Source organism: Mytilus galloprovincialis, chromosome 12, assembly GCF_965363235.1.
Source record: "Mytilus galloprovincialis chromosome 12, xbMytGall1.hap1.1, whole genome shotgun sequence".
In the NCBI taxonomy this organism is placed as follows: Eukaryota; Metazoa; Mollusca; class Bivalvia; order Mytilida; family Mytilidae; genus Mytilus; species Mytilus galloprovincialis.
In genome coordinates, this window is record NC_134849.1 from 1,374,641 (window position 1) to 1,392,122 (window position 17,482).

Genomic DNA, 17,482 nt, shown 5'->3' on the forward strand with positions numbered 1-17,482 from the left:
ATGAGAAGAGTAAATTAAAATACTTGAAATTAATATTTTGTTTCCTCAAACTTAAAAGATTTTTTTTCCTCGTATAGATTTTTTGGGGGTATGAATACTAACCGCGAATCAATATCGAGCTTAATACCTATATTTAAATACTTGTCATTAGTTATGATAAAACCGGAGAGCATCATTTATGTCTTGCAAATGGACAAAACTATTTTATTATTCTGCCCCGGCCTAAGAATTGTAGAATTTTAGAATATTTTTAGAATGAGTATATGCCAATTAAAACAACACAATACTCATGTTGGCGGTTATCCTAACATTTTTTTTAATTGTTTTTTAATCTGAAGGATTAGGTTTGAGTTATTTTTAATCTTCAATTCATTATAATCTGTTTATACTATATATTCAACAAACTTTATGGTAATACAGAAGAGACGTCTTAGAGTAGGTTTGAATTAGTGATCCTGGTCAATATATATAGAAGTGGACTCTTGACCAATTAAGGGATTTATTTTAATTTTGATAATCTTCACTGTATTACAGAGGATAACTGACATTAAATCTTTAAGAGGCTGTCCATTTGAAAACCAGGCAAGGGATGCATAAATGTTGGCACATTAAATTTTCTTAAAATTAGTTTTCTTGCATTAAATGCCCTTGTTATTAGATGCAACAAATAGTGTGTATTTGTTTTTTGGATGAAAGTTTGATATAGTCTAAAAATTTGGGAGGTTTTAGTACCTTGTTTTCCCCATTATGTCCATTGTAAAAGTGCAATTTTTAAAATTGTTTTTTTTTTGTTCCACATTTATTTGAAATGTAAAAATCGTTTAAATATTTATTTAGATGTGTAATCAATACTCTTAAGCTAAAAAAATATTGGGATCTACATTATTAGTGCTTATTTCTTTGTTTGAACCATATCATAAAACTAGTATCTGGATTACCTCCCTTTGAATACCAGTGGGAATATTTTCAATGAATACGTTATTTTGTCAATAAAATATTACAATGAATATTCTATCAATGATAATAAATTACAATATTGGGGAAAACACACAAAGATTGTGATAAAACTCTTTTTATTGAAAAAATTAATTAAAAAAAATATATTTGCTGCGGATTCATTTACTGCATTTGTATACAAGAAAAATGGAGGGAACAAATGACTTCTGCAGTTTCAGCAGGTTAGGAGACTGTTCTGGCCATATCATCCATTTTCGTGACTGCCAAAAAGATGTTGTTGCCCACCTTAGATATCTCAAAGTGTGCACTACAGGTGCAAACGTAAATGAGCAGGATCTAATACTGTATCGCGCCGGATTATTTGATGTTGATGCAGCCTGCAGGCAATTACTACTTATTTGCAAAGCCCATAGAGATTCACTTGGGACTTATTGGAAAACAAACAGTTTGAAGTGTGCCTATCCAGTCCATACAACAAAGTGTAAAGGAGATAGGGCTATTGATTTTAAAACATCGAAAGAACTATTTTTCCTTTATCAATCCTTGATACCTGTTGGAAGTGGCCATGGTACATGTAAGTTACATTTTGTACATGTACATTTAATTCAGGTTGTGCCCTTTCTCTAATATGTGTCCATTACCGGTAGGCTGCCAAGCCTACAGAACAGGTACATGTACACATGTAGTATATATGGTAGACTCAAATCGAAGCCCAATTTAATTTTATATGTCATAATATAAAACAAGCATCCAAATGAACGTCTGATTTTTGGCTCCTCAAATCGACGTCCATTTTCGAGGAACTGCTGCATGACATTTTGCAGCCAATGACTTTATTTATGGCTTTTTTGTGTCTTTCGAAATATAAATAAAATACAGAAATAATTGCAGGATAAAGACAATAACTGCTAAAAGCTCGCATACACCTAGTTTCCTAGCATCGTACAAATACAGCTGATTTTTAAAGACACTAGTTATAGCCTACATGTATATATTATATGCAGTAAGGGAGCTACCATTTGGTTTTTAGGGGGGGGGGGTTTAGGATGAAAAATTTTGTCCTGCATTTTTGTTTAGTTGTAATCTCAGTCCTGCCTTTTTATTTTTCACTATATTTGCATTGGTCCTGCATTTTTACAAGTTTATCTTAATTTTTTTGCCACCGAGTTGCTCATCTTGCCTTTTTTTACTCAAAACTCCTGTCCTGTCTGTTTTTACCCAGAATTCCTATCCTACATGTACCTATAAATGTTTTTGTAGCAAATGTGCAAAGGACAAAATCCCACACAATACATATAAAATATACAAGTTTTCAATCAATAGGGCCTTTATTCCTGTTCTCCATCTTGATATTCACCCCACGGTCTTCAACATTGAAAGAATCATTGTACCCTACAAGATGGCCACTAGAATGAATAGGGTCCGCTGAAACAGTACTATTGATAAACATAACCATGTTCAGCCTCAGGTTCTTGCACTCTCCCCACTGTGGCGTGCCTACTAGGATGATATGTGTGTACTGCATTTTTCAAGTCAAATGCACCAGGGATACAAGAAAAAATGCAGTGATTTTAAAAGAAATTACCCCAAAAACAAGCTTTGAAGCTACAAATGTTGGAAGCACTCAATGAATTTCAAAACTTTTAATTACGGGCAGGTTTGCTGATGCCAAATAAAATAATGTGTGTGTTTCCTATTACATCTTTGAAAGAAATAGGGTAGGTACATGTAGGTAGTGATTCTAGTAGGAAAATCCTTACTTTTAAAAACAGTGCTTATTGAAAAATGGCAAAACAAACTTTAAGGTACATGTAGGCTATTTTTAAGCTTAAATATAGGGAAGTAGAAAACACACATATTTTTTATTTGGCCTTACACATACATTGTATTTGTCAATTACAGTCATATATTTCCCAACAAAAGACCAATACATATAAAACGAAACAAAAATGATAGAAGGCACTTAGCACATTGACATATAATATATTAGGCGCGGATCCAGATGGGGGTTCTGGGGGTCGGAACCCCCCCTTTTTTTTTGGACAATCAATGCATTTGAATGGGGACATATAGTTGGAACCCCCCCCCCCCCCCCCACTTTGTCCTGGGTTAGGAACCCCCCCTTTTTAAAAGGGCTGGATCCGCCCCTGCATATTATTATCTATGATGAGTTTATTATATGTAAAAAATCATAGCAGTTTTAAAATGACACAAAAAAAACAAAAACGATGACTAGGTCAATATTTTGAAGAAATAAAAAAAATACTTAATAGCCACAGGAGGTCAAATTTATTTATCAAAGAAAAAATGAACAAGTTGTAGATAAATGAACTCGATCTTTTTGTCTGTTTATGATTATTCCATATTCTGATTACATGAATATCTTGACTGACTTGAAATTTCCCATCTGTCAGACCTGTTTTCTTTCCCGTAAGTAAAATTCCGAATATTTTAATCTGGATTTTACCAGGGCATTTTTTTATGCCCCACCTACGATAGTAGAGGGGCATTATGTTTTCTGGTCTGTGCGTCCGTTCGTTCGTCCGTTCGTCTGTTCGTCCGTCTGTCCCGCTTCAGGTTAAAGTTTTTGGTCGAGGTAGTTTTTGATGAAGTTGAAGTCCAATCGACTTCAAACTTGGTACACATGTTCCCTATGATATGATCTTTCTAATTTTAATGCCAAATTAGAGATTTTACCCCAATTTCACGGTCCACTGAACACAGAAAAATGATAGTGCGAGTGGGGCATTCGTGTACTGAGGACACATTCTTGTTTTTTATTGTATTTACTTCCGATAGAAATTTTTCCTTTGTTTATATTGGCCTTGTAAAATTTGTTTATCTTTTTTAAAAACATTTTGCAGGAATATGTAAGCCATGTAGAACTTCTCACCCTCATGTGATTTCTACAAGGAGTCAAATGTACCGGACAACTTCATGTGGGGATGATACAGAATCAATAGAACTTGCAAATTTAGGTATGATATATATAAGTTGTTGTCTACTCTATATAATTTCTGTTATCCAGTGAACATAGTGAATCTGTAAATTTATGAAAAGCTTTAAGAAAAGCTTATGGTCTACGTCATAATTTCTGTTATCCAGTGTATCTGTAAATTTATGCAATCCTACGTAAATCTTACATTCGAAATTGAAGTCAACTCGAAGTTCAAATCTAAAAGTACAAAGAGCAAAGCTGCGTTATCATCTATCTTTTCTGGTTCTTGCATCCGTCTGTCAGTTTGTCCGTCTGTCCCGGATCAGTTTGAATTATTTAGTCAAGGAAGTTTATTATGAAGTAAAAGTCACACTAACTTGAAACCTAGTCATGCTAGTACACACGTCCCTATAGCATGTATAGCTAATGATAAGATTTTTATACCCCCGCTTTAAAAAAGGGGGGTATACTGTTTTACCTCTGTCTGTCCGTCCTTCCGTCAGTCCGTCCGTCAGTCTGTCCGTCAGTCAGTCCGTCCCATGAAACTTTCGTCACATTTTTCTCAGGAACTACACATCCACCCTTTCTGTACTTTGGTATCAACATTTATATATGTCAGCCATACCGTGTGATGCGTTTTCAGATTCATCACTTGACAACTTCCTGTTTACCGAACACTTGTCTGATTTTACACATGATAGCCAAGTTGAAAATTTTTGTCACATTTTTCTCAGGAACTACAATACAAGGATTTCTGAAATTTGGTTTTAGGATTTATATAAGTCAGCTATACCGTGTGATGCGTTTTCAGATTCATCACTCGACAACTTCCTGTTTACCGAACACTTGCATATTTTTACACTATTAATATTATCCACTTGCGGCGGGGGTATCATCAGTGAGCAGTAGCTCGCAGTTTCACTTGTTAATCCAAATTTAAAGTTCGGACTAGAAGTTATATGTATTAACTCTACAATAAATTTGAACATTTAGATTAAATTTTGGCCACGCTTTGCTAATGCAGCTTTCACTTATTTTTTTTTATTTCTGCAGCATGATACTTTTATTTTATGAATTGTTTTGGTGTTTTTTAAGAAACTTTTTTATAATTCACTTTCTTCATGAATAATTTTAATGCCAGTCTTTTTCTTGATTTTTAATTTTAAATTTAAACTAAATATATATATATTTTTTTTAACAGATATTTATCATGAAGATGATAAGGATGATTCATGCAATAACCATACAAGTACTAAAGATTATGAATATGCCGCAGAAAAAGAGGAAAATTTCACAAGTGCCAGTCAGACTTCTGATTGTGCATGTAAGTAAATTAAGTAATACAGAAAACCAAAAAGTTTGTTTATGAGAAAGTTTGGGGACACTATGAATAAATGATTATGGTCCAAATAGCACAGTATGATACATTTACCGGAGATGAAAATTCCAACCTTTCAAGGGCTACCAAATTGTTTAAAAAAAAAAGACTGATATTGTTATTTTGAGTCAGCATTTTTTTTTTTAAATATCTCTCTGATTTTAAATTGTTACCTCTCTTCACTGAATTACTAACAAAAGCACTATTGAAACAATTTGTCGGAAGTATATGATAAAGAGATTAATGCATGACCTTTTCCATATCAGCCTGGGTATCATCCCTTGACCCATATTGGCACTCAACTAAAGTCTCAGGGTGATATGGGGGTCACTGGATGATACCATGGCCGATATAGAAAAGACCATGTATTAATCTATATATAAGAGCTACATGTATTGTCCTTAAAAAAGTAAAAAATGACATTTTCTCTGGATGTTTAGCTAATTATATAATTTGCAGTGTAAATCATAATAGATAATTAAAAACTTTTTGTTTCACTCTTGGGTAAAAAAATGTTAATGAGATTTCTAATTTTTCCAGGTACGCAATTCAGGCATTATAGAGCCTCTATTAATATTGGTGGATCCAGGGGGAGGGTTCTGGGGGTTGGAACCCCCCCCCCCTTATTTGGGGGCGATCAATGCATTTAAATGGGGACATATAGTTGCCCCCCCCCTTTTGTCCTTGGTTGGGAACCCCCCTTTTTAAGATGACTGGATCCGCCCCTGATTAATATTTATTGCAGAAATAACTAATATTCATATACATGTATTTATTTTTCAGCTTATTTTTTTCCAACTCAAAGTACTGCCACGTTGAGCAGCCATGAAGAATGGGAACCTGAAATGTCTTGCTTAGAGAAAGTCAATGCTGTCATCAAACTTGTTTCTGATGGCTCTTTTCCACTATTGAGGTAATGTTATTTTTTGAAAATTTTTTGGTCGTACATTGGTATCACGTCGTCATAGTCGTTGTCTTCTGAAGACATTTGGTTTTCGCATTCTAACTTGAGTAAAAGAAAATAAAAATCTATGAAAAGAAAGGTTGGGATTGATTTTGGGTGTTTTGGTCCCAACAGTTTAGAAATTAGGGGCCAAAAAGGGCCCAAATAAGCAGTTTTCTTTGTTTTCGCACAATAACTTTAGTATAAGTAAACAGAAATCTATAGAATTTTAATACAAGGTCTATGACTACAAAAGGAAGGTTGGGACAGACTACGCGAATGAATTTTATTTTTACAGGACATTCTGTCTGGTAAGCATCCTAGCTTTACCAGACCGAATGAAATTTTACCAGACCAATTTTTTTTTACATCTAATTGTATATTATCCGACAAAAAACAACAAACATATGACTTTGTTGTGCCCTACTCCTCCCCGAAATGCAAAAATTAAAACAAAATGATGTAACAAGAGGGGATATTGTTATGAAAGTTGTGCACAATTGCTTGAATGCATTTCAGTGAAGAGTAATGTCCCATTTTATTGGATTTTGACAATGTTTGTGAACTAAACATAATTTACTAGAGTTTCTGTATAAAATATTATTTCCTGTTTCTTCTTTCTTTTTCATATATCTTTTGGTTTTCAATTCTTGTGGTTATATTTCATAGCTAAATTTTGTGATCTGCTTGGATGTTTATTCATTTATTGTATTTAAATCGGCAAACCCGGAATTATCCTTATCCGTTCCCAGAATCTGATCCGGTTTTATTTACATTTCCGGTTGTGCCAATGATGGCATCCATTGTTGTTTTTGACAGTCAGATATGTTTTTACCCGGATTTACACATTACTGGTTGTCGATGTTCGGCATAAAGCTAGCGGTTGAACAAAATAAACATCGCTGTGGTGAATAATAAAGATGAAAATGAATTTGAGATCGTTTGGCAATTTTGCTAGAATGTTCCATGAAAAAAAACACCGGACATTCGGACCGGAATTCAACAAAATTTTACCAGACCGATCCATTATTCACCGGATTTGTCCGACGGTCCGACGTATTTCGCATAGTCTGTTGGGATTGATTTTGGGAGTTTTAGTCCCAACAGTTTAGGAATTAGGGGCCAAAAACATTTCCCAAAGAAGCATTTTTCTTGTTTTTTGCACAATAAATTTAGTGTAAGTATATAGAAATCTATCAAATTTTAACACAAGGTTTATGACCACAAAAGGAAGGTTTGGATTGATTTTGGGAGTTTTGGTCCCAATGAATTAGGAGTCAAAAGGGTCAACTATTTAATCGCAATCCAAATTCAGAGCTGTATCAAGCTTAAATGTTGTGTCCATACTTGCCCCAACTGTTCAGGGTTCTCCCTCTGCAGTCGTATAAAGCTGCGCCCTGCGGAGCATCTGGTTTTACATGACTGCACAAAAATGTATTTGTAATTTTATATTGCTATCAGTCTATCATGTTAGTGTCATTGTCAGTAGACATTTGGTTTCTAGACAATAACTTTAGTATTTATAAATGAATCTCTATGAAATTTTACCAAGAGGTTCAGTACCACAAAATTAGGCTTGAGATTGATTTTGTGGGTTATTGTCCCAACTGTGTATAAATAAGGTGTCAAAAATTGTCTGAAAACAAAACTCAGTATTCGCATCAGCACAGTATTGCACAACAGCAAGAAATCTTCAATTGAAAATAAAACGGTACAAATCTTTTTACCAATTTCAATGGGCATTAATTAATTTAAAATGCAAAAGATTAATATAGCAACCCTATTTAGATTTATGGCCCCTGACCTGACAATGTTAACTGTTCCTGCAGTTTTTGTCAATATTATACATGTATGCTTGAAAATAACAGAAGAATGATGTTTAAAAACAAATTTTTAAACTTTGTAGCTTAGTTCATCATCCAAGATGGCTGCTTATTTTAACTTAGGACCCTATAGGAATTACATACAAATGTCTCCTTTTAGAGAACCACTGAATGGATTGAAACAAAACATGGCATGAATGTTCCTTATGGGGTGCTGACTAAGTATTGTTTATTTTTATCCGATCCATCATCCAATATGGCTGCCAGCAGGGGACTTAGTTTAACATATAGGACCCTATAGGAAATACATGCAAATTTCTTCTTTTAGAAAACCACTAAATGGAATGAAACCAAACATGGTATGATTGATCCTTATGAGATGATGACCAAGTGTTGTTACTTTGTAACTTGATTCATCATCCAAGATGGCTGCCAGCAGGGGACTTAATTTAACTTAGGACCCTATAGGAAATACATACAAATGTCTTCTTTTAGAAAACCACTTTATCGATTGAAACAAAACATGACATGAGTGAATTTGAAAATGGGACCAAAACTTAAGAATCTACATACACAGTTAGATTCGGCATATCAAAGAACCCCAATTATTCAATTTTTTATGAAATCAAACAAAGTTCAATTTTGGACCCTTTGAGCCCCTTATTCCTAAACTGTTGGGACCAAAACTCCCAAAATCAAACCCAACCTTCCTTTTATGGTCATAAACCTTGTGTTTAAATTTCATAGATTTCTATTTACTTATACTAAAGTTATGGTGCAAAAACCAAGAATAATGCTTATTTGGGCCCCTTTTTGGCCCCTAATTCCTAAACTGTTGGGACCTCAGCTCCAAAAAAAAAAATCCCAATCTTCCTTTTGTGGTCATAAACCTTGTGTTTAGATTTCATTGATTTCTATTTACTTATACTAAAGTTATTGTGCGAAAACCAAGAATAATGCTTATTTGGGCCCTTTTTTGGCCCCTAATTCCTAAAATATTGGGACCAAAACTCCCAAAATCAATCCCAACCTTCCTTTTGTAGTCATAAACCTTGTGTTAAAATTTCATAGATTTCTATTCACTTTTACCAAAGTTAGAGTGCGAAAACTAAAAGTATTCGGACGACGACGCAGACGACGACACCAACGTGATACCAATATACCACCAAAAAATTTTTAATTTTTGCGGTCGTATAAAAACCAAGTACAAATGTAAATAACTGTTTTTTTTTAAAATATCAAATATACAATTGGCAAGGCTGATGGTAAATTGAAAGGCCCAAGTAAAAAATTGTATAAAAACAAAATATAGTTATGACAACTTTGAGGCAAATTTTTTGCCCTAGGTGCACTGTCTTCTCCTTTTCTAGAAACATTCTCAAGTTTAACATGGTATTACACTGTCATGCCTGTTATTTTTTACCCTTGAAATAAATTCACAAAAAAAAAAAAAAATTTTAAAGAAAAAAAAACCTGACCCTAATTTTTGAATGGATGTAAAAGGAAGCACAGAAACTTTTTCTTTTTGTCGAAGAACACACTAATGAATTCATATTGGATAAGAAGTGTACAATGTTATAACTTTAAAATTACTACAACTTAAGTTTGTATTATTAATATTTTTTTACTTGACTATATTGTAGATACTGGAAATGCCAAAAGTTACTAGAAAAGGAAAGAGTAAAATAAGACCAAGAAAGAGCCTTAAGAGGAAGCACAGTGAAACGAATAATGAAAAGGTTTTCATTTTTTTTCTTAATTTTATGATGTACAATATGAATAAATGAATAAGAAGATGTGGTATGAATGCCAATGAGACAACTCTCCATTTAATACACAATGTAGGTGAAGTAAGCTAGGAGTTTTACCAAATCAGCTGTAAAGGGCCCCAAAATGGCCAGTAAAAAACTTTTCAAGCCAGAAAAACAACAACCTTATTATAACGTATACAAAATATAAATGAAAACTACACCAACACACGAAAACAACAGACTGAATTAGAAAAGGTTTATATAAAATGCAGCAAATTTGTATGTTTTAAGTTCATCTCCCTTTTGGACTCCTCAAATGTACATTTTACATGAATGTTGAACTAAGTAATAATATATAAGCTTTAAAAGTCCAAAGCTTGCTCAAAGATCCTTAAACTTACTAAGTTAAATTTTACATGTTTAAAACTGAGTTATGTAAAATTGACTTTCTTATCTGTTATCACCTATATTAATTTTAGATAACAACATTGGAAATATGTGTTTATGATTAGTATATTTTTACAGGAAAGAAATGAAACAGAAGATGCTGAAGACAATATAGAGGAAATAAATGAGCAGAACACAGAGGAAAATGCTGCTAGTCATGACCAGATGAATGAGGTAACAGATACATACAATGTATATTCTTTTATTGTTAAAATCACTATCCTTTCATCTTGCAAAAGAAATTAAGGATGGACCAATCTTTCTAGACTTTGACAATATTGTTCATAGATATAAGAAGATGTGATGTGAGTGCCAATGAGACAACTCTCCATCCAAATAACAATTTAAAAAGTAAACCATTATAGGTCAATGTACGGCCTTCAACATGAAGCCTTGGCTCACATCGAACAACAAGTTATAAAGGGCCCCAAAATTACTAGTGTAAAACCATTTAAACGGGAAAACCAAAGGTCTAATGTTTGTTTAGGTTTTGTTAATGTCCTGTGTTGTTAGTGTCTTTATACCCCAAAAAAACCAAGTTTTTAGGGATATATATATAGGAATCACCCTGTCGTCCCTCCATCCGTCTGTCCATCATGTCTCATAAGTGCAACTCTTCCTTAATATTGATGAAACTTCAAACAGTTGTAGTACACAACCAAAGGATGTGGAAAAAGGAAAATATTTCTGGATGGAACTATTTCAAGGGAGATAATTGAATTTACATGTACTTAGTTAAATATACATCTAGCAATAAATGGCAACAAGTCTTGTTAGCGCAACTACTCCTAAAAAGGTTAATACTGATGAAACTTTACCCAGTTGTTGTACACAACCTGTAGATATGCACGAAGGAGGATATTTCTGGTCTGATTTTTTTCAAGGGAGATGATTGAAATTACTTAAGTTTTAATACCCACAAATTCGTTCACAGTATACATGTATGCATGATATAGTGATTCAATTCTGCTGTTTTTCACTTCTTTTATACAAATGTAATTTTTCTTTTGCAGACTGATGACTATACTTGTGGTGAATGTGGTCTAACATTTGTTAGTCTACATGAATATAACATTCACCAGGACATTGGAAATCATAATATCAGGCACGCTGATCGAGTAAAAACTTTTTGGAGTAGTAAATGCACTAATATAAAAGAGTCAATGACAAGTGTTTTTTCAAAAGCAACTGATGATCAGACACCACAGACTAAAACACAATGTTCACTACATTCAGGATGGTCATTGAAAGGAAGAAGAATGAATAAGAGATTTAGCATAGCTGTAAAAGACTATTTACTTAATTTATTTATGGAAGGTGAACAAACTGGCCGAAAATATACTCCAACAGAGGCTTCCAAAAAAATAAGAGCAGTCAGGGATGAAAATGGGAATAGGCTTTTTTCACCAGAAGAATGGCTGAGCTCACAACAAGTACAGGGTTTATTTTCCAGATTTGTCAATCAATCTGGAAAAATTCCTAAAGAGGAATCTGATGATGAATTAAATGATGCTATTATAGAAATTACTCGTCAGGAAAATGAACTTGAACTAATTCATTCCATTTGTCAATGATTTTTCTTTTATGCTGGAACTAAAATATGTATTGCAATGTTTTGACCAACCTATTGTGATATTCCTTTAGATTTATATTTTGTATCTGCTTCATAATTTTTATCTAGCCATCATAGTACAAGATTAAAAAGTAGGGATGAAGTGTAAATATTCATGACACAAAATTCTAATATATATATTTATGTATTTGCATGAATCATAGCAATGCATCAGGGTTTTAGCTGAGGTGCTACCAGACTATTGGGGATGGCGGATAGGGTTAAAGGTGTTAAAAATTGTTTTCAAGAAAATAACTCAAAAAGTTTATATCCCTGTCAAACCCTAAGAAATTCTGTTTCTTATGAAGTAAGCAAGCAATGCTAGTTAGGGTAAATTTCGTCAAAAGGTCACAGGCACAAAAAATGAAATTACACGTGGGTTTCAGACAATAAATCTCAAAAACTTTACATTTTATCAAAAGAAACTTGATGATATGGTTAAAATGTCTAGTATGTAAGAATTGTTATAATTTACACTTACTTTGCTTGTTAAAGGTCAAGGTTTCAATTACTAAACATGATAAAAATATTTCAGAAATTAGTTTTTGAATGGAAGTTTGCTTGTGCACTATGGTACCATTTAGACTTTTATTGCTGTAAATTGAGAGACAAGAAACATGGAATAAATACTTGCACCTGACTGCAAGTTTAAGGAGGTCATTGTTAAATTCTTAGTTTATAGATTTGTAGTGCATGTACATACAATAATCATTGCTAAAGAAAATAGAATTTGTTGCGATTGGTCTTAGAAATGGGTATGCATGTGAAGTTCACCGATACTTTCCTTGCCTATTTTATTCTGTAATTTTTGCAATATTGTGTTTTTTTTCAACTTATCTTGAACCTTGTTTAAATATAAGATTGATCTATGGAATAAAAATAAATCTTTGCCATCACTATTTGCTTATTTGTGAGTTTGTGTGTAATTTAAATACATGATCATCTTGTATCGTGATCTTATCCATGTAGAAATTGAGGCTGCACCCATGTTAAAATATATTAAACATGAAAAGCAGTTATTAATTTTGAAGTTACTGATACCCCTTTCATTAAGAATAATGAGATTTGACTTTATTAAAAGAAAAATATGCATGAATGTGTAAAAGTTTGATCTGGCAATAATACAGTTTGAAGCTGTTTTTTGAGCTGAGAGGGGTATGCTGTTCCGGTTTTTTTTAGCCTTACAGGAATGTGATCCCACCAAATTTTTTGTTCTTTTTATTAAAGAATATGATAATCTGTTAGCTCTATATGGTACATTTCCAATATTTACCATGGATGGAATTCCAGAAGACTTCAAAAATGGCTGATTTTGGCAAAATGAACAATTGGCGTTTTGGATGTCCTTATTAGGTGTTTTTTTTTCCTTTGTCAATATATTGATTATAACAAGTAATTTATGGAATAAAGACACTAAGGTGGATATTATCTTGTATCAATATAGTTAAGCTCTTCAAATTGTGATTAAGAAGAAATGTTGAATTGAAAATGTAGTAAAAATCAGTTTTTCTTGGCTGTTTCAAAGGCCAAAATGATGATGCTCGTGTTGCCATGGCAACCGTGCACAATTTTTTTCCCCGACATTTTTTTTTTTCATTTCATGTCTTTAATAGACTTCATGTAAAGTTTCATTGAAATCTGAGTCCCATGATGTGCCAACCATTGCCTGAGTTTTCCTTGGACAGCCTCTTAAGCTTTTAAAACGTTGTTTTTATTCAGGGATCAAACAATTTATAATCATTTTATTTCTACACAGAGGTCATTCGGTTCCGTGAAGAAGATTTTGTTTCTACACAAAGGTCAGCCAGTTCTGGAGAAGATTATGTTTCTACACAAAATTGAGACAGTTCTAGAGGACACACAGTAAAAATGACAATGGAGTTTCAGGGCTATTTAAGTTGTGTAACTCTTTGATTCGAATGAAGGAGTTTGTAGTAATTTCAAAACTGCATAACTTACAAAGTTCACTGGAAAACACCAAGAGAAAAATATAATTTCATTAATAGAAATAACTGTACATACATACACATGACATATTTTATACTATTGAAGTTGAAATGAAGCTGTGATCGATTCATTGGAATTCTGGCACGACATCGGAAATTCTGGACAACATCAGGAATCCGACACGGCATTCAAGACAGACAACTGTAACTTTTAAGATAATTGGAATCGTATCAAAACAAAGCAGTAAGTTTGATTTAATTATCTATGTCTTTAATGTTTGTGATGTTCATTGTATTTCACCTTCATGTATCAATAAAGTAAAATAGTGTTATCTTAACTCGAATAGTAACTACTGCATTATTCGGGTTAGTGGTAACTACGATTTTTTTGTCATTACATAAAAGGTATAATTACTTCCATTGAGAATGGAGACCTTAATTTCGATGCCTTGTGTAGAGATAGTGTCTCGCTACCTTGAAACATCTCGTTGATGTCCGTAGGTGAAATGTCTGTCCCTATCCAATATGCCCTCATTGATCAGTCATTGCCAGTGGCAATCCGAATTTCCCACCCTTTAATCCTCTTTTCGGCTTTATATGAGGACCTACAATTATTGTTAACTTGTTCTCGTCCTGTACATGCATGCAAATTTTGCTTTGAATGTTGTGCTCTAAAACCATTGTAGCAGGTTAAATCATAGGGGTTTGGCTCCCGCAAACATGTTAAACACCGTCGCATTATGTATGCCTATTCCCAAGCAAGAAGCCTGTAATTCAGGGGTTGTCGTTTGTTGCTATATACTAATTATTAGGGTTTCGTTTATCATCCTTTAAACGAAGCATGTCGTTAGTTTTCTCGTTTGATTTGTTTTAATTTTTTAATTTCGGGTTTCATAAATCAGGCCGCTAGTCGTTTGATTTAGTTTACATGCGGATTTTTATATCTTAATTAGTATTCGGTATTGGTTTTGTTCATCGTTTTACATTCGGACTTTTATAACTTGGTATTCGGTATTGGTTTTGTTCATCGTTATACACTCGGACTTTTATAACTTGGTATTCGGTATTGGTTTTGTTTATCGTTATGCATTCGGACTTTTATAACTTGGTATTCAGTATTGGTTTTGTTTTTTGTTTTTACGTTCAAGTTTTCATAACTTGAACTTGACATTCGGTATTGGGTTTGTATTACACGGGCTTTCAAGAGAATAATTCGTCTTGGTTGATATATCAAAAATATACAAAAAAATCAAAACAAATAACAGTCAAATAATATGATATTACTTCTCTTAAATGATATTTATCCTATGACAGATGTCGCTCCGCCTAATTAAATATCTATTAATTAAAAATGTAAAAATATGTAAAAATTGATTTAACCCGAGGACATATCACGCGGACAGGTATGGATCATATAAACTTAAAGTGTCAAAATGTGATAATAGAGCTCTTTCAAATACACTTATTACATTTTCAAATAAACTAGAGGCTCAAAGGAGACCAGACTTATTAACTTAGACTTTATCTATGAATGGAAACACAATGTCCAAGCCTCACAATAGTTTCTTATTTCAGATTATTAGCAATGTTTCCAACCCTCTCTCCCCCCCCCCTTTACAACCCCTCATTTATCACAGTCGTTTAGGAAGAAACATTCAATCAACCGTATGTTGTTTACCTACACTCCGTTTCATACTTTAATTGTTCTCCTTGTTAAAAAATAGCGATGTTGAACCTCATGTAGCTATGTCTGACCCCATGTATCTATGTTTGACCTTTTGTATATCTTTCCAGAATATCCCCACAGGACTTTAATAACGAAATACATATTATGTTATATAAATAAAGAAAATCTTAAAGTAAAAATCATGAGAGATGAAAGTCACGATTTGTCTAATCACAGCACATTTATATCTATATATTATATACTTCATTTTATAGGATAATATTTCATATTGGGGTACAAATATAGTGTCAAATTTTTATAAAACTGATTTATAAAAGTTATGTTTATAGTACTGTAATAAAAAAGTGCATGTTTCTATAATTAGGAAACTTAATATCCAAATAAAAACTGACGAAATGATTATGAATAATATAATTTAACCTTCACACGCGAACTTGTGTTGTAGTTTTAGGAATTGTATTTAATGTTAAATAAATAGCCACGAGATTGTAATGTCATGCATGCAGTTAATTTTGATATTAAATTAAATCGTGGATCGGAGCATATTTTGTATGAAATCCCATGTGCAGTTTTTTTTTAAAGATTCGCAAACCACTTTTTCCTCTTACCTTGACCCTAGTTACGGCCGTGACCTTACACTCTGGAAAGTTCTTCCTCTCATGTCCATTTATCCAATTAAAATTGCATTCCGATAAAAGGCATTTGCTTTAGCAACTGACAGACTGACGGACGGGTTTAAAATTTATACCCCGCTACTTCGTAATGGAGAGTGGGGACATAATAAATATTAAATCCTATATTTAATTCCGCCTTAGATTGCGAACTTATAAAAGCCTGCATTGTAAGCCAAGTTATTCAGTCGTGCCATTCCACTGTATACAATATCGGCTAACTTGCCTCGGGGGTGCCATTCCACTGCATACAATCGGCTAACTTGCCTCGGGGAATTTCGCTTCTCTCCATCTGTTGGCTGAACGCTCGTGGCTGGAGGTACGGAATCAGCCGGGATGTTACGAATGATCTCACTGCCCTGCGATGAGTACACTTCGAGAAGGGACTGAATTGTTCGATTCTTCTTTATCCCATGGGGAATGTCAATTTGAAAAGGTCAATGATCGTCGTAATGATGACAGCCTCGATTTTATATGAGAGATGAAAAAAAATCCATTTGATATTTCATATTCCTGACAAAACAGTACAATACAAGTTATATAACACTATTCCCATGTAACAATTAGAATGATAAAATCATATTTTTGACAGATAGACATAATCGATAATCAGGTGTTATTTTAACAAATGATTATTGATTTCAATGCTACAATAATAATAAACACCTGTCTTTTATGTGAAATGTATCAGTTTCTTTCTCTGGCATGCGACAGTTCTTCTACACTATATTTACAGTAAGTTTGTATTTATTATCGGTTTTCATTCTAATATACAAATACTTTATTAATACATTGAAGTACGTCGATCCACTAAATAATCGTTCATACGATGGTATCATTCATATCTGTTTTTTTCTCTGATCTTCTCTTGATGATGCCAGTTTTTTACGACCTTGACTCACTGGCACGGTCGGTAACTTTTTCTCTTCATGAAGCACCACTCGGAATGTATTGACAAAATAAACACTCAATATTGACTGGCAGTAAGAATGTTTGGTCACAATGTGACAAGAATGTGCCATTGTTTATAGACATTTTTTGCTAAACAAAAGTGTCAACAGACCGTAAGATGATTACGTGAAGCATACCTGTAATAAAACAGCTGATTTTTTTTTACCTTTAATTGAAAAAAAGTATCATATAAATGATCATACATGGAGAAATTGAGAATAACACATGTGAGAGGATATAATACAATCAATATATTTTTTTTTAATTTCTGGATATAAATAATAAGGTAAGTTGTTATAGGAAATGAGACGTTATAATGTAAAATGTTCTAATCAAAATGAAAAATATAATTAATATAAGGATGTTTATATATTGTCA

General features: G+C 33.1%; 1 protein-coding gene across 6 annotated transcripts; it reads left to right on the forward strand.

Moving 5' to 3' along the window:
• Positions 1-1,092: 1,092 nt before the first annotated feature.
• LOC143054861 (uncharacterized) lies at positions 1,093-13,355 on the forward strand. 6 transcript variants are annotated; one of them, XR_012971853.1, is made up of 6 exons: positions 1,093-1,531; positions 3,822-3,935; positions 5,097-5,219; positions 6,057-6,186; positions 9,683-9,778; positions 10,316-10,358. XR_012971853.1 is itself a non-coding variant. In XM_076227935.1 (6 exons), exons 3-6 carry the CDS (start codon positions 5,106-5,108, stop codon positions 11,809-11,811), a joined length of 867 nt encoding a protein of 288 aa, XP_076084050.1. In that variant the 5' UTR covers positions 1,103-1,531; positions 3,822-3,935; positions 5,097-5,105; the 3' UTR covers positions 11,812-13,355. The 6 variants fall into 6 exon arrangements, 4 of the variants coding, with proteins under 4 accessions (XP_076084051.1, XP_076084050.1, XP_076084048.1 ...); XR_012971852.1 differs by having other exon boundaries at positions 1,093-1,525; XM_076227935.1 differs by lacking the exon at positions 6,057-6,186 and adding an exon at positions 11,251-13,355 and having other exon boundaries at positions 1,103-1,531; positions 10,316-10,411.
• Positions 13,356-17,482: the final 4,127 nt, after the last annotated feature.